This window comes from Filicampus tigris, chromosome 11, assembly GCF_054856515.1.
Source record: "Filicampus tigris isolate MCC_2025a chromosome 11, RoL_Ftig_1.0, whole genome shotgun sequence".
Taxonomy (NCBI): Eukaryota; Metazoa; Chordata; class Actinopteri; order Syngnathiformes; family Syngnathidae; genus Filicampus; species Filicampus tigris.
In genome coordinates this window covers 18628714-18646851 of record NC_141227.1, presented here as the reverse complement: position 1 = coordinate 18646851, position 18138 = coordinate 18628714, and the positions used below count along the sequence as shown (strand labels likewise).

Genomic DNA, 18138 nt, shown 5'->3' with positions numbered 1-18138 from the left:
CTAAGCGAGCATGTGGTTAAAGAGCAGCGGTGATGCTGATGTGTTGTGACACTCATCGACTTGGTATTTTGTGAGTGTACGGGGGGGGGGCGGGGTTAACATAACCCTTTGCACCATTCATATGCCGCATGCAGGTACCATGTATTGCTCCATATAGAAAACATTTAGGAGAGTAACATAATGTACTAGTGGAGGTCTTTGTGCCTTGCGCGAGACAAATGAAGAGCACTCACCACCGGTCTGTGCACGTCCCAGAATGCCCTTTCCTGACTGTCGAGAATTTTCCTCTCGATTTTGTCCCTTTTCTTATCCACTCTGAGGAGAACAAAAAGAGACACTTCATCTGTGTGGCTCATGACAGCACAGCTGTGCTACAAGATGCTGGAGCATGTCCTAATGAGGAGCCGAAAGCCCGATTTCCACAAAGCGCTCTAGTTCGGTTCATTTGGGTGCAATGCAAAGGTTGTTGAACGGCAACAAATGAGCCACATGTAACATTTTGGGAGGCTTCTCTTTGGGGTACTACTCTGGTACAGAACGTAACGCGAGAAGCTTGAAACATTGTGTACAATATAAAAAAAGTGACTTTTCTCACTCTGCTTATGTTTTTTTTCCTTTCAAAAATAATCATCATCACCAATCACCATCATATTCCAGGAATAAAGATTAACAATTACTGGACGTCCTTTATAGCTAAATAGGAAATGTCATACTTGGAATTTCTGAGGTCTGACTTCAAAAGGTTTTCGTTGAAATAAACAATGCTATAAAGTGAGTAAACTGTATAGCTGAGGACCTCAAAATGGGTGTTATTTAGCATTAGCGTTATAGTGGAAAATAGTGAAAACAAACAACAGATAATTTGTGCATATCTTCATCTTTGTGAGGGTGCATCCATTTTCCCCTCGAATTTGCAAGTCTTCTTTTTTGTAGAAGCTCATAAATGTCAGATTTTCCAACCTTGGCTGAAGTCTTCTCTCCACTAAGTGCTATTCAAGTTCTCCCTTGTCTTTAATGTGGCCATCATTTTGTGTGTGGCATTGCTATGATATTATTTTCATCGCAGTGGAAGAGAAAAGCAGAATTTAGCCACCTGAGGTTTGAACCGTACTAAAGTGTAGTGAACTGTACCACTTGGTCGAAACTCACCAAGAACCGTATTTACACCTACTTTGCTTGTGCTTCTGCTTGCATAAAAATGAACTCCCATTTCCTGGCGAAAGCTCGCTGTAGCCTTGCTAAGCTCTCCTGCAAGTAAAACAAACAAACAAGAAAAAAACAACAAGGTTTTGAGGTGATTGCACTGATTATGTTTGCTGCACATGCCGTGTACAGTGCACGGCTGGATAGCGTTACTAATGATCCCCGCTCGCATAGACGCCAGAAAAACAAACATGCTTTGCTATCAGTGTGAGAGAGAACACCACAAAGTGACGCGAACGCAAAATGCTCTTTCGCTTACCGCCTCGTAGTCTGCAAGCTCCAGACGTGCTTTGTTTTGCATTGTTCTTTTGCAGAGGTAAACAGCTGAAAGAGAGAGAGAGAGAGAAAGGCAGCGAGGGCGTGTGGCGGCGGGTTAGAGAACTGGATCTTAGCTCGGCCATAAGTGGCCCTGCCTTTTACTCATTTAATCCTCTCAACTGCACATTTAAACTGGCCTGTAAATCACAAAGGTCACTGACTGTGCATTGAGCCTCTGTTACTGCGAGTGTGTGTGTGTGTGTGTGTGCCTGACTTTTGATGTTTTTGCGTATTATCATCCTCCCTTCATCCCATTGTAAAGTGACCATTAGGTGGTCATTAAGCCCTTAGACTGTTTTTAAAATTCAAAAAGACTTAATTCATCAATCTGGCAATGTTTCTCTAACATCGCCGTGACCTACTTCATCTCCCTCCCTATGACTCAAAACAAGACCGAGCAAATATTAAAAAAGAGAGAGAAAAAAAAACACTGTTGGAATTAATACGCTGCCAAAAGCTCATCTGTGTCCCACCGTAAAAATGTTCCTCCTTAATGTGCTCAGCAGGTGCATGCACACAAGCCATGGCTCAGCTTTCAGTCACTGTAATCAGTCTGTCTGATGAAATTAGAGGAGGTCTAAATTCCAATTTGGCTTGTACAGTTAAGTCAGTTGTGTTTCAACGATGCAACTCCATTACAAATCCACTACAGAAAAATGCTCAAACTCTCAAACAGCCTGCGGAGCGGGAAAGTATGAAAATGAGACAAACAACAACGATAGAGGAACGCAGATCTTATGAATTTACTTTTGTTGCTGTGGGCTGCAGCACAGAGACCAGTTTCAGTTTGAGAAGAGATTGAGGGAAGCTAGAAAAGAGGGCACTGCAGCAAAGTGGACACTGCGGAGTATAATGCTCCATCGCCCGGAATGAAGGAAAAAGCAAAAGGTTCAGCATCAGGTGAGTTATTTCTATTTTATTTTATTTTTTTCTGAAACGTCATAGCTCTAAATTACACTGCTTAGTAAAAGCTTTTGAAGGTCAAACTTAAAATACAAAAAAAATATCTCAAAAACCTGATGTTCCATAAAGGGAAAAAAAAGGCAAGTCATTTTTTTTTTTTTTAAATCAGCGCCAAATACAGTTAAGGACACACAAAGCGGTCTCTGATAACACATTTGCTGTTGACCAGTGTAATTTTCATACCAATAAATGGACATTAGATTTGCACATTTTAGCTCTGGTGACGGCATCTGTCAACATTGGCATGCCGCTTTTCACACAATTTCTTATCTTAATATTTTTTTCACGTCAGCGGCCATTTTTGATCATTTAATTTGCAAATAGACGTGAAATTTTAATATGCTTGTTTTTGTAATATCAATTGAACCTAATTTAATGAATTTATTTGCGACAACATCTAGCAATTTGCAAGCAATTTCTCCAGCTAATTACAATTTTAAATAGTGCTCACCATAGTCTGTGTTTTCTGGTTCCCAGCAGTTTGATGGCCAAAAGTATTGAGTCTGGAAGCAAAAATATGATAAGAAACCCAATGCACATGAAAAACAAACCCCAACATCTCTGACAGAGGAGCATATGGTGTGTTATCATGTGATTGGGGGTATATTGGCGGGGGGGGGGCGGTTGTATAGGAGCATCATGGCATCTTTCACAATAAAACATTTTGTCTTATAATAGGCATCGTTGAAAGCGCATAAGCTCCTTTTCAGCGAGCGCTCGGCGCACTCATGCATCTTGCCCGTCTTCGGGCGACACGGCGCGCGGCTTCCATTGAGAAGGCGAATCGTGTGAGGAACACAAACAGCCTCGAGTGTTCATTTACATTGATTAGACGTGCAGTGCACGGGAGGCAGCTCATTGGGTGGAAATCGCTAAAACTGTCAATCCTGCAATTGATGTGGTGTACTGTTTGTGCCTTTTTTTTTTTTTTTTTATATATATACTATATTGAGACTATGAATTATTGGACGTACTACTGTAAGTCGAACACAGAGACCTCATTACATTGGCTTCTGTGGATTGTACAATGGCACAGTGGTACTTAGTCTGTCAACAGTGTGAATGCCATGTGCCCATACTATACGAACCACAAATGTATAATGATAGCGGAAAGATGTCTTTGTTTGAATAAAAGATGTTCCTATAGCTAGTAAATATTTTATCAGGAAAAAAACATGTAGACATTTTTCAGAAAGTACAGTAAACCCCTTGTGGGGGGGATAGGGACCTATCCCTGCATTAAATACTACATGATTGTCAAACTCAATGTCCCAAGTTTTAATTAGGCTAGGGCTGCAGTACTCGAGTCCGGACTTGATTCGGATTCCTTAACGTTTGACTCTGATTTGTCTCTGACTCAGCCATTGGACTCTCAAAATATTTTTAGCGACTCGACCGAGTCCAACGTTTTTATCCCTGAAAATTTACGTCCTTATTAGAGGATGATACCAACACATTGTTTAGGTTTTACTGCGTTACTACTACGTGGGCGTGGCTAAGGCAGTATAAGAATAGGGATTGTTTTGGAGAGGGCAGACCTTCCGCAAGTAGCAGAAAAAGGCTCCACGACTGTTTGTCGATCGTTCTCGCATCCATTAAATAGTTCAATTGAGAATATACGGTCTTTGGGTAGTACAGCAAGCATTAAAGATAAAGGATCGGCGAAAGTTCCCAAGAACCTTTCAACGCTAAAGCATTTAAAAGGTGTCCACTTACAGTGCCTTCCAAAAATGGATTTGTTCTTTTCTTTTGGTGGAAAATCTATACCGCAATTGAATTATTGCTTTACTTTAACCATTTTGCAAGCATTTGTTGACCAAATCCCTTCTTAAGCTACATTAGACATTTCTGATCTCGGTTTGGATTTGATACTATACTGCGTAGGTTTAAAATGTGCATAAACACGATGTTTCGAGTTCCACCCAATTACCTCGTTTCGATAGCAGTGTAAGAATACGTCCTCACACGGAACAAGAAGGTATAACCTAGTAGTGTTTTCATACAAATATTGCCTGTACTTATGACTATACTACCCGCTCAATTACTGCGACTTACTGTTTTTAATGTGATTGTTCTATATTTATGAAACATACAAATATTTACTTTAATTTTGACTTTACTACTCCATTTGCATTGGTTATTATAGACTATGGCATGTTTCATCTTACATACGTCACCGCAATAGGAAAGGTACATAACATATACATACATTATAACACTCTATATAAGGTGCATAAAGATGCATAGAACTCAACACCCTGCATTAAATCTGGCCTTCATGTTTCTCTATACTAATCAAATCTTCTTGAGAGGTTAATTTTCAAGATTTTGCATTGTGAATGGGATTATACTGAGAGGAGCTAATAGTACGGCTTCAGCACAAACTGTATTGAGGAACGAAGGCGTGTGAAAAAGAAACTACAAAGTGTACGGCTGGTTCTCACCTGAAACCTGTAGAAAGTGCCATCATCTTTAAGGGTGAGGACATGGTCGGAGATGGGAAAGAAGTAACCATGCGCGGCCATCAGCGTTCCGAGGTGAAGAGCCTCAACTGGGAAGCAGAAAACGTAAAGAAAAGTAAGTCCTCCATAAGTTTAGTCTTTCCCTTCGTGTTGTTTGACACTTACAGAAGTTACGGTACTCAGTGCTAAACTTCAGTTGGCATATTTGGTTAAACCACGCTCAGGTGTGATTGAGGCTGTAAGCGGTATTCATTTCATATGTCCATTATTATGGTTGTTGTACATCTGCATTGAATCATTGGACTGTCAGGTCTCAATTTGAACTGAACACACCAGCGGGGGGTGGTGGTGGTGGTGGGGGGGGGGGGGGGGGCGGGTTGCTCACTGATGAGGCCACCTTCACTTTGAGAGGAGGAGCTCATCAGTTTAATCATCCATGTTGTGCCTGCCTGGCTGGCTGCAGAGAATATCTGCTTCCCTATGGCGCTCGCTCAACTGTCCTTGATTTTAAACCATCACGTAATGAAAACACATAACCATCATCATCATCATCATCATCGTCATCATTATCATCAACATCATCATCTGTGCCCTTCACCTGGCACACATCTCAAGCTGGAACCCTTTAATGATGTCAAAAGCCATCAGTCATGTTCTGCATCATGTCTTTGGCCACCTGTTTGTATCACAATGCACAGTCCAAACAGTCGACATGTCTTCCAGTATTTACTCATGTAATGTGGAAAAATGGGACCAGACTATTAAGCTAAATGTTGAAATATCTGACTCAGTCCGCATGGGTGACCTTAGTTACATTTTGTCGAATTCTGGTTTTGGGGCGCACACAGATGAATCTGCAGCTGGTGTCTGTGTGTGCATTTGTGTGTGTAACAGGGCTCCATTTATCAATAAGCGATGACTCATAATTTATTCAAAGCCGTTTACGTACAAACACTTCCCTTCTGTGGTGTAACCTGAAGGATTATATTATATAATCACCTCTCTGGCACACACACACGCACCCATTTTTTAGCGCTTTAGTGTTTGCATTATTTTGCACTCTAATGCAGTATAGTCACGGAGCATGATGGGCTAGTGGTTAGCACATCCGCATCACAGTTCTGAGGTTCAGGGCTCTAATCTCGGCTCCGACCTTAATGTGTGGAGTACGAAAACATGAATGAAGGCTCTAAATTGTCACTAGATGTGAATGTGAGGGTGTTTCTCTGTGTCCTGCCTCTCCAGTCAGACATAGAAAATCGAGAGATAGTGATGCTGCTCAATACGAATAGCCATTAAAGTGTGTTTTTTTTTTTTCTTTTTTTTTAATAGACGGAAAAAATGAATAACTTTTGATTTGTAGTTACAGTTGAGAAAATGTTGGACAAGGAGTCAAGTTGGCAAGTTTCCTTTGGAGATTGAATTCAATATTATCTCTTTGTTGCCAAAATACAAACTGACTGGAGCCCCACCAAGTGGAGGAATGTGGAGGAGGTGTTGCAACTTCATTGTATCGAAGACAAGCGTTTTTTTTTATTGTTGATTATTGCACATTGTACAACAGGGGAGGGAGGTGGCGATTACTTGCGTAATCGATGGAATAATGGATCGGATAATCGATTCTATACAGATTATTTTGTGACAGCCCTACTCTGGTTTTTAGCGTGGTGCTAACTGAATTGTACAGTGCTACTGTAAGTGCAGCATGCTTAAAAGAGGAATAATCTTACCTTGGTCTTCAATGTCTAGATTCTTGATCATCCACTGTACAATATCAGAACCTGTAAGGATAATCGACAGCGCTCATTAATATGAAACGCCGGCATGCAAACCTCTACAGTTTTTATAGAAATGATAGCGGCGGAACTCTTAACCCTTTCTGCTGTCCATCATCATCACAGCGCATAGCAATTCCTCTCGCCTTACACGGCGTGGGCGGATGACATCGCAGCTATTATTTTCTGACTCTTCTTCAAAAGCACATCCCGTTAATTGAAATGACCACAGGTACGGTGGCATAATGGGCCGCTTACTAAATACAGTAACAACATGATTGAGGCTGACTCACAGCAAACAATTCTTACAGGAGCTTAGCTTTATTTTTATGGAGTTGGCTTTAAACAACATTACCTTTTGTTGCTTTAATGAACTTTACCAACAGTCATTTTGATAACCGTAAATAATAGAACACACTTGAATTAAGGTACCATTCCATTTAGGTTTAAGAGAGGCATGTTGCCTCTATTTATTGTTCAAGTGTATCGTTTTGTTTCTCGTTTCTTCTTTTTCTTTGTAAGCCCGTCCTGTTCTGCTGTTTAGTCATGCAGTATGGTGGATCTGTATGCCCTTTCATGCTGAAACAGTTTCACCGTGCAATGGGAGAGTTTGATATATTGCACTCACTCTGTTGTTGTTTGTATTGAGAAGGATACTTTTTTTGGGGGGGGTGTAGAATGACATAATGGAATTTGAAAGGGAACAGATAGAAAAGAGAATAGAACAAAATTAAAAACAACCAATAATAATATTACAAGGGAGTGTCTTTTTCCATATGTGGAATGGAAAGGTAGCGCTGGACTCTGTGAGGAAGGGACAGACAAGTAGCAAATGGACAGGATGGGACAGGACAGGGGTCAGGAGCCAAGCAGTACTACAACTTGTGAGAAAATGACGCCACGAGTAGGACGAACAGGACAGGACGGGGATAGTGATCTAGGCAGTACTACACCCTGTGAGAAAGGGATGAGACCAATAGAAAATAAGACATGATAAAAGGGATGTGTTGATTAGCAAATAGGACAGTAAGCACAGGACAGTTGTCGCGAGTCAGACAGTGCTGTATCATGTGAGGAAGTGACAAGGTGAGAAGTAAATAGGATAGGGTGTGACCGGGCGAGACAGGACAGAGGTAGAGAGCCAAGCAGTTCTAGAACCTATGAGGAAGGGAGATGATGAGGAGCAAAAAGTATAGGACGCCTGGTAGTACGCCAGGTAGCGCGACACTGTGTTAGGAAGGGATGTGATGAGGAGCGAGTAGGACAGGACAGTGGTTGTAAGCCAAGCTGTTCTACTCAGTGTGAGGAAAGGATGTAATGAGTAACAAACAGGATAGGACAAGTGTATAAATGGGTGTGCCGAGTACCAGATAGGACAGGGCATGACAAGACAAGGGTAGTGAGCCAAGGTTTGCAATGCCATGTGAAGAAGTGACAAGGTGAGTAGCAAATATGACCGGATTTGACCAGACAGGACAGGATACTGAGCTAGGCATTGTTTCACCCTGTGATGAAGGGACACAACGAATTACAAATGCGGCAGGACAGGGATTTGAGCCAGGCCACTAGACCCTGAGGAGACGATACAAGTAGCAAATAGGACAGGACGAGTCTAATGGTAGTAGGCAAGGCAGGCAACCTGTGAAGAAGGGAATCAATGAGTAGCAGGTAGGACAGGACAGGACAGGACAGGACTAGGGGTATTAACGAATGAAATGGCATCATAAGATTTGTGCACAATGCTGTAATTATCACACCTGATGACTCTAAAGTCATTTCACATCAGAGCAGTGCACAGCAGCGCCTTCTGCTCTCTCCCACCCTCGGCCATTTATCGCACCCCATCACAAACTGTGACTTGCCACTTTGTGCTAAATATATCTCATAATAAATAAATATATCCTCTGAGCGGTTATTGCTGTCTACCGAGCTGTCAGGTGAGAGGACGGGAGTGTGAAATGTCAGACGGTCCCCGCAGCTGTCTGTCTGTCAGTCCGCCCGCGATTATGTGTTTTAGGTCATTATTAACGCGTGTTTGGTTGCCATTTCCTGCTGCTCTCTTGTGTCCAAACGCACCCCATGAAACCAGAGGAACGTTTCTGTGGGTTAGCGTTATTAGCGCAAACCTCGTTTTCACACCGTCACACATGACCCACTTCTCCTAGAGCGAGCTTATACGTGATGTGTAAGGTAATCTTCAAACAAGACCTGATTAATATGATGCATTGTGACCGAGACTTGCGTGTGTGCGTGTGCGTGTGGAAGGGCGCAACTGACAATTTCACAAGTAGGTTGATGGGAATTAACATTGCTCATTAATGAAAGTGAGGGAAAAACCTGCAGTGGGGAAACAAATGGCAAACAAAAAAGAAGCTAATAGATACAAGATGCTTTGTGTCACTTGACATTGCATTGAGATGATTGTAAGCCTTAATTGTTTTCTTCATTTTATTTCTAGGATTGACTGAGCATGTTGGCTATGCGATTCTTGGACTGCAATAACAGCCACAAAGGAAATGTTGTGTGACAATGCTTTTATTATTATTAAAGATTAAAAGAGTGTTTCATTATTTGAATCTATCAATTTCACAATGGTTAAGTGGTGTTAACCAACAAAAAAAATTTTACCCAAAATATTGCCTGTATATTTCTGTTCAGTTATTTATATATTCATTTTGATTCTTTTTCATAGTTTTTTTTATTTAATTGATCAGCAATTTGATTATGGATTACCATAATTAAATTTGTATTATTTCCAAGTTGAATTCAATTTAGATTATTTCCACTAGTTATTGTAGTTTTGTTTTGGGTTTTTTTCTAGCACTGGTGCACCCTCGGGGGCAACAAAAAAAATAATGCAAAAAATAAAATACAAAAGAAAAAAAATTGTGCTTGAGCTCAATTAGCAGGAACGAGACCCTCACAGGAAGGAGAGTACCAGTAGTGCATTGTAGGTTTGGAATTCAATATCACCGTGTCATTACTAATATTAAAAGCATTGGCTTTTACTGAGTAAGTGTTCATAATTGACCTGCTATTAATATGTGGTTACAGAATGGAAACATATGTAGAAGAGTCTTTTATTGCACTAGAGCTTCGCATTAGAAGTTTCAGAATAATATACGACGGCACATAGTTTGTTTTATCGCACTGTGCTCCTCATCCGATGTTTTATTCCTGACATTCTGCCTTTGCTGGATTGCCAAAAGTTTGCGCGTTTTGGTGAGAACAAAGGAGTCGACTGGCTATGTGCTTTGTGGGTGGCGAGCCCAGTAGGTGAACAGATGACAAGAGCAGCACAAGGTGAGGCGCTCCGCTGCACACAATGAAACGACAAAGGTTGAGATAAGAGCCTCACCTGAAAAAACACTGGGGATCTTGGTAAGGAAACTTTTGACTGTTCGGATCGGGATGCCATTTTTCTCCTTCTGCATGCGTGCTATTACTGCCTCCATCTGAGAGAAGCAGTGAGAGAGAGAAGAGGCAAAATGTGAGAGGATGCTGTGGATTACACTAAAAGGAGGAAAATCACACACATACGAAAACACTTCCTGGTATAATACTAAAATATATTCACACCTATGGACAATGTTGTCTTTATTTAACCTAACATGTTAAATAATGTTTGTTTCTGGTGTGTGAGAGCATGCAAACTCCACCGGGGAAGGGGACTTGAACCTTCAACCCAAGGTTGTTATAGTTCACAAAAACTCCCGAAATAACTGAAACTAACATTGAAAAAACATTTTCATTCATGAAATAAAACATGAGCATGCTTTTAAAAACAATAACAATTAACTGAAACAACTTCTTAGATTTCTATAACTATAAGAATAGTGAAAATTCGTTTTCAGCCGTGTCACTTAATATCATACATGAGCTTTCGGCGTTCATTTGTAGTTAAGTTTATTACACAATACAATACAACTCCATATATTAAAAAAAAAAACTAATACTAAAGCTCATAAAAACTTAACTAAAACAAAGCACTTACTAACCTACTCTAAAAACAAATGAAAAGTAACTGAATTGAAAAATCAAAAGTCAAAATGAAATAAAAACTAACCATGATGAAAAATCCAAAACTATGACCCTGCTTCAACCTCAAAACAATTCACATATTATTGTGCCCCCGACAAAATTTACATCATTTGAAAATGAAGCAAACTCATCATAAATTTAAGACAAATAACTAACTTTTCACACCCTCAAGTTGTCTCATGCCAGCCGCTCCATTCGGGAAGATCTGCTCTATGACCTCGTTCATATGTGGATAGCTCATCAGGAGCAATTGCTGGCTAAGAGTCACGCATAAGGACACTTGAAATAGAATGCTTTTGCACCGTCTTGGGTTCAAGCACCGTCTTTGTGATTGCGGCCACCCACTTTACCACCTGAACCCCAGGCATGGCTCAATCATGTCTGCAGGTCACAGACTGGGGCGGACGATGTCTGTGACTAACAATTGTTGCTGTCATATTCTGAGCGCCACTCTGCAACAAAAAAAAAAAGTGTACTTTGTTGCTGTTAAGAGGACATTCCTGTCATTATCCATCACAGTATATTTTGTGTCTCAGACAGATTTGAATTCTGCAGTGCGCTTGACTGAGTGACAAATTTAAACCGCAGAGTGAAGGGGAAAACAAATGACACGCGCATTTGCAAAGCATTTGCGCGCGTCAAGGTGACAGAAAAGTTACGGGAGTTTTGTGAAGGGTGCGTGGCCTTGAATTGAGTGCCAAGAAACTCAAATGATGAAGGAATGATGAATACAGACCACAGCACATAAAAAGGGAATTACTGAATCAAGGGTTGAACTAGTTCCCCCCTCAATTTTAATTTGTCATCTTACTGAGATACTTATTTTCCAACCTTGTGGGAAAGACCCTTTTCTGTGGCAGTACGACGCGAGTTCCATAAAGACATGCTTGGATGAGTTCGGATTCGAACATTTTGGGATGAACTTCAGTATAACAGAGACTGGAGCAGAGCCAGTAGGCCCTCTCTCAGGTCCAACGTGATTGACCTCTGACAGAATGTTCTTCCGGGTGAATGGACAAAGGTTCCCCACAGAAACTCAAAAAAAGGGAAAGCTGTCATAGCTGCAAAAGAGAAGCCCAACTAACTATTTCCTTCCACATTTACTTCCTGTACGTGTCAAGAAAGGCCCCAATGTCCCAACGCTTGATTACACAGTACCATATCGTCACTGTCCTGTGGAAAAAACACTTTTTTTCATTTTCGTATTTTTAACGTGCATGGTGTTTCCACGTTAAAGACATTGCATTAATGTGAAAATAAATTTTAAAAAATACAAAATTGGAGATATGTGTTTTTCACAGGACAGCGACGATATACAGTGTTCCCCTGCTGTACCACGGTTAATTGTTTGCACCTGCTATATCGCAGTTTTTTAATGGGAGTTATGAGCATTCATCTTTACAAATATTACAGACATACGAACATTTCCATCTTAGGCCCACACCGAGCAATGCAGAGGACCACAACTGAATTGAACAATCGCAAAAAATGACAGTCGGCGACTCTTCGCCACACGCCAAACGATTGCGCGCCACACATATACCATCGCACTGCAACAGGCTGCACATATAATGTTCTGAATGTTTTTTTTTTTTAAACTACAACAACATTGTGACAACATTTGCGATTGTCAAAGAAGAAGCGGATGGCCACAGTTCCCAGGCGTCTTAATAAAAGGCCTTCTTTAGCCAAAAGAAAGGATGAAGAATTACAGTACACTTACTGTTCACTTGTCACACTCTGATTTGAATCAGGCCATTTTGTGGGTTGGTTCTGTCTCATGCAAATGCTGAGTAAGGCTTTGGTTACTAGAATCAGCCGAAGTGAGGCTACTCAGTGTGGCCAACTTTGTGATATTTGCCAAGCTTTCTGACCTTTCTAGCTCCTTTCATGTAAAAAAATGAGAGAAAATCTAGTGACTCTTTTGTTTTGTTACTGAAGACTTATAGAGATTCTGACCCTCCCTCCCAGAGAAGATGTTGTTCAACCATCCACGTCCAGCAAATGAATGGTGCATGTGCAAAGCCACCACTGGCTAATTTAACCACGGTATGTGCTTAACCTTTTGGCTTGGACGTGATTGTGCTTTCGCATAGTCCAATGCCAGACTCCTGCTGTCGCTTGACAATGGCAAGCTTAGCTGCCCAATTGCGGGCGCAGAAAACGTGTGAGTGGCTCACAGACATCTTCAGATATTGGCAGGTAAAAATTTAATTGGTCGTTCACTTTCATGATATTAGCAATCAAAAACTCAATTTCTCCCTGTCCCCTTTGAAATAAATAACACCTGCAAAGAATTTAAAATTGTAAATCTGAATTGGTTCATATCCATACTTGTGAAAATGTCTGTGAACGTGCAATACATGCATTGAACCTTTGCGTAAAGAAAATGGCAATTTTTGGAACATGAACATAGAAAATGGCAATTTTTTCATAGCCTACTTCACCAGCTATCTATAGAGTTCTGTGTCCCGTGGGCAAGATAAAAGGAATATGGGACTCGATACATGTCCCTGGAGTACACCACATGACTCATCATGGAGTAAGAGAGGGCTATTCCAAGGTTTACCCGTTTTAAATGATCTGATCTTATTTAAACAGGAGCAAAAAGTCCCTAAAGGGCACTTTATCCCACAGTGATTAGCTCAAGCAACCTTGGCAGCCAAGCAGAGATCAATACAAACTGTACTCAGATTTGATTTGAAATGTGTCAACAAACAATGTCCAGCATCAGACTGTTCATTTTGCCGTGAATGTTATTGTCTTGTGGTGTATAAAGTGGCTTCTTGGAAGTGCTGCCTGCATGCTGTGGCATTTTGTTGTGGGCGGCAGCGGTGTGGCTGTTACTTGGACATGTCCGATTATAACTCACTGAAGTATTAAGCTTACGCTCTGTAATCGAAAGAGGTAGACAAAAAAAACTTGACAGTGGAGCTCATTTGGGAAAGGGAAAGCAATTGGATTGCCCAAATGAGTCTTTTGTATGTCTGAAAATGAATTTCTGTGGTCGCATTGTTGTGAGCCGAGTTCTTATTATGAAAGCGCTCAGTTCGAAAATGTAATCGGACTATTTTGGATTTGCAATTCATGTACCAGGATTGCATCACTGTATTTCAAAACTTGGTCGGATATTCAAGTTAAAGATTAAGCAATCGTCAGCGTGTTGTCTCTGTTGTCTCTCTGTTGCTTTTTTACGGTCTATTATTGATACGTACAAGGCCAAAATCGGCACAGCAGGAGCTCTAATGGACCAGCAATGCGGTGTAGTCACGAGATGGTGTTCATTTTTAACGAGGAGACACTCTCTTCACTTGTTTATTTATTGTGGTTATTAAGGTCTCTGGCTAATAGGAACTTGCAGACAGGCTGCGATAATGAAAGGCGAAATAAATTGTGACAGCAGCTCATCACAAAATAATGCAAGTGGCTTTTTACCTCTTTTACGCCGACCAAGGGAATTCAAGATGGTTGCTTCGTTTCGGTGAGATGTGCTAGAGCTAGAGGGTTCTTTTATGTCTGGCAGAACATGAGCCCCTTTTTTCCCTGCCATCATATTTCTGCTAATTAATCCAAATTGGTTTCATCTCATTGCTTTTTGAAGACGTATATGTGCCGCATGACGCCAACCGTCCCTCTGCGTCCGTCTCTTTGCGGGTGCCTCGAGAGCCTCAGACCAAACGGGGACATTAATCAATACCCTCTCTCTTCTCTCTCTCGCACTATCTCTATCTCCCTCTCATTCTCTAAACATTCATCCGCCCACACATGCTAAAATGCCACCAGTGTGAATATTCACCATACCGAGCTCTTCAAGGAGCCTCTGTGGCTTCATGTCGTGTCGAGACGAAGACCAAAGCAGTCTGTCGCAAGAGGGAGAGGAACTGTCTGTCTTTCTTTCCTCAAATCCATCCAGTAATCTTCATGTTAAGGTATGAAGGCAAAGTAGATCGCAACTGGAGAGAAGGGAATGTAGTAGTAACTCAGCCATTCTTTGATCCACAAAGAGGGCTGGTTCAATTCCCTGTCATTCATCAATCCTGTCACTGTCATCCTTCTAACCCCACTAAACTACTGTATACATCCATCCAATCACCCAAACATCCATGCATCCATCCATTCCTTTGGTGGTTGCAGTCCCCGCTTCTGATGGTTATCAAACATCCATGTTGAAGTAAGGGAGGAAAGTAGTAGTACTCCATCTCTCCATCACTCTATAGTGAGGGATGTTTCAATTCCCTATTCAACCATCCATCCATTGATCCAACTAGGATTCATCTTTACAACCACCCTAACTATCCATTCAAGTTCTCAAACATCGAAACATCGAACACAAAACAAGCGAAAACCCTTCGCCAGAGAATAAAGCAGCAATGATAGCCACTGTCTCTTGCTATTCCAATTAATGTCAGTAAAAGAGGAGCGTATGACAAAGAAGGTAGCTATCTCATTTTATTTCCATGCACCCGCCTAAGTGTCTATTCTCAGGCCAATGAAGACAGTCTTTCTTTCCCTTATTCATGTAGCATTTTCTTGACAAAAACAGGGGCCAGGTAGTTTGTGCCCTACCTCCTCTACCTACAGTGAGTCCCTTACTCAAATAGTGGCCATATTTGTCTTGTCTTTTTGACAAACTGCTTGTGTAAGTGGGGTGGCGTAGCCGCTGTTCTTTGTTGTTACAATGGGAATGGATTATTGTTTTCACTGTAGTCAGAGGCAGAACCAATTGCTCCCTGCTTACGTTTCTGCACGTCATTTACTATCCAGCCATCTTCATGTTTACAAAAAAGGAAGTAGCTTGTAATGAAAAGAGAGAAAGGACTACAATCCCAGATCCTTTGTATTCATCCAACCACCAAAAGATCTGTGGATTGACGTCTGACCACGTCTCCGCAGCCTTCTGACAGGTATGAGCAAGTGTTGTGACTTCACAGAGTGAATAGTGAAGGATGAGGACAACACACTGTTCTGTACATGTGAAGTGACTAACAGAGGCTTGGAGGAGACTCAAGTGAGCCTGACACTTCAAAGATGATTACGGTGGACACACAAAGCGCAATCAGTAGCTTCTGGAGCAGCATTTTTAGCAACAAATGTAACAAACTGGGACGTATTCATTTACCACTGGTCCTTTGAATTGCTTTTAAAGTGCAAACAGGATATTGGTGGCCTTGAGGTATGCAGAAGGGTCTCTCTCAAGGAGGATATTTGAAGGAAGAACACTGAATTACTTATAACCTTGATCAGTGGCTACATTTACATGGACACATTTATACGGATTAAAAGCCTGATCGGAATAAAAATGTACACCTTCCATTTGGAATATTCTGACCCGATCAATCCCATTCCGATCACGATTTTTATTCCGAATGAGGGAGTAGTTTATGTCGATTAATAATTTGATCAGTGCGCAAAAAGCACCTTCTTTACCGTGCATGTCTGTAACGTCAGTTTGCGTGTTTCTGTTACTCCCGGAAGCTAGTAGAAGCAGAACGAGCGATCTCTATTAGGAAGTGATCATTCGACGTAACGGCGTAAAGGGAAAAATATTCAAAATAACACTAACGTTTAAAGTAGAAATGGACGGAACAATGTTTTGCAGACACGGAAGTTGCGATGGCTTCTTCTTCTACTACGACTATTTCCGCTATATTTGGTCAATCTGCGCATGTCAAGAGAATTTGTTTCGATCAAAAGTGTGATGCATTAACACAACTCGTAATCGGATCAATATTTTTAGTGTCCGTGAAACCAGTGCATCTGATCATAACTTTTGAAATTATGTCCATGTAAGCCTAGACTTGGATTTTTTGTCGTCGTGTTGACTGTGGGATATAAGATTTTTGCAAGGAATTCATGATGAATTGGAAAATTGGCTCCAATAAAGAGCACAAAATGACCATTTCATAAAAAACGATCATCAGGTCAAGGTGATCTCATGAAAATGTATCAGCAATTCTGGCCCCACCAAGGCTGAGGCCATTCGGAAGACCTCTGGCAATAAAATAAACGTGTAATAGATCAGCAGGCAACCACATCTTGCAATTGATTGACATAATTCCCCTTTAAGCTGTCCAATAAAACAGCACCTATAGCGAGAGGAAAGATAATTCATATTTTATGCCCTCTCAAAAAACAGCAGTGGTTTGCGGAAAAAAAATGTCTACCTCAAGACCTGATGCCAGCCAGAACGCCATCATAAATACAAAGGAGTGCATCTTTATCATTGTAGGCACTCATCCGGTCTTTGCTTTACCCAATCAAGGCAAGCGAAAACATTCAAAGGTGCATTACAGCACGCTGCAGTCAATGTCACCATATGAATCATGCATTTCCTCTTGACAGGCCAGTCCATTTGGGCAATCCTGAAGGTACAATGTGCTCTATGGCATCCTTTGGGTATAAGGTTACATAGCAGAGTGCATGCAAAGCATTCCTATCAAGTGGTGGCCTAGATTGCAATGTCTGAGAGCGGCCCATTTTGTGATGATCAATGTCCCTTTCTGTGCATCCATTGAAGAATATAAAGATGCTGCATGTGCTGACTTAAGGTCTTCGCACACGGAATAGCGTCCATTGTTGACTTAAGTTGTTCGTACACATAATAGCGTCCGTTGACTCCAACTGTACTTTTTCACCGACAAAACCGAGCGATTCTTATTGTAATATAAATTGTCCAAGTCAGTTAATCAGTCTACAAAGAGAATGCTAATCATTTTGCTATTTTATCTGTGTGATATGTATGCCTAAGTGACTGTAGATTGCATGTAATATTAAGGGATTTTTTATGGGAAATTATCTTTTTAACGACTTGAATAAGAAGAGTCGGGTCTCTGGGGTGCCTGCCCACTCAAGTATTAAGTAACTCAAGTAGATCGTATCTGCAGATTTCTGAAAATGTGTTTGTGAGCGAGCCCCGCTCTTCACTTCCGCCCCACTGTTGCGTAATAGCAAATTTACATAATCATAGACTCTACACTGCGAATACGTTTACATGCAGTCAATATTCAAATTAAGGTCAAAATTCCAATTTCTGAAACGTTCAAAATAACCCGTTTACGTGACAGAGTTACTCCCGCATTTGAATAACCCGATTTAAACGGCAACGCACGGACGTTGTGACGCAAATAGATGTTATTTCTGCTTGTTACTTTCTACTGTCAATAACACATATTATATTCATGTCACTCACCACAAGAATAAAGCAGCCAGTTTCCTCCTCTCCCCAAAATTGTGATGCGTCTGAGTTTCGCCATAATAGTTTACCTCCGCTTGTGCATTTCCGGCGAGACGTACGGACTACGTCAGAGGCGACTATGCACGTATACATGTATGTGTTTCTGTACAGTCCTGTATACACGCTGTATCATTTTTGCCGT

At 41.1% G+C, this 18138-nt stretch overlaps 1 protein-coding gene and 1 long non-coding RNA gene across 6 annotated transcripts in view; one reads left to right on the top strand and one right to left on the bottom strand.

The window, feature by feature from the left end:
- The window catches only part of rgs7a (regulator of G protein signaling 7a), a 54104-nt gene that overhangs the window by 11276 nt on the left and 24690 nt on the right, over positions 1–18138 (bottom strand). For both annotated transcript variants that reach the window (XM_086045144.1, XM_086045143.1), the window contains exons 3-9: positions 10080–10176; positions 6677–6727; positions 4929–5035; positions 2936–2987; positions 1463–1527; positions 1172–1248; positions 234–315 (exon numbers count right to left, since the gene is read on the bottom strand). In XM_086045144.1, coding sequence (XP_085901270.1) covers positions 234–315; positions 1172–1248; positions 1463–1527; positions 2936–2987; positions 4929–5035; positions 6677–6727; positions 10080–10176 — 531 coding nt within the window. The remainder of the gene's footprint in view (positions 1–233; positions 316–1171; positions 1249–1462; positions 1528–2935; positions 2988–4928; positions 5036–6676; positions 6728–10079; positions 10177–18138) is intronic.
- LOC147140025 (uncharacterized) overlaps positions 1–18138 on the top strand; it is a 49655-nt gene that overhangs the window by 8471 nt on the left and 23046 nt on the right. The window lies entirely within an intron of this gene.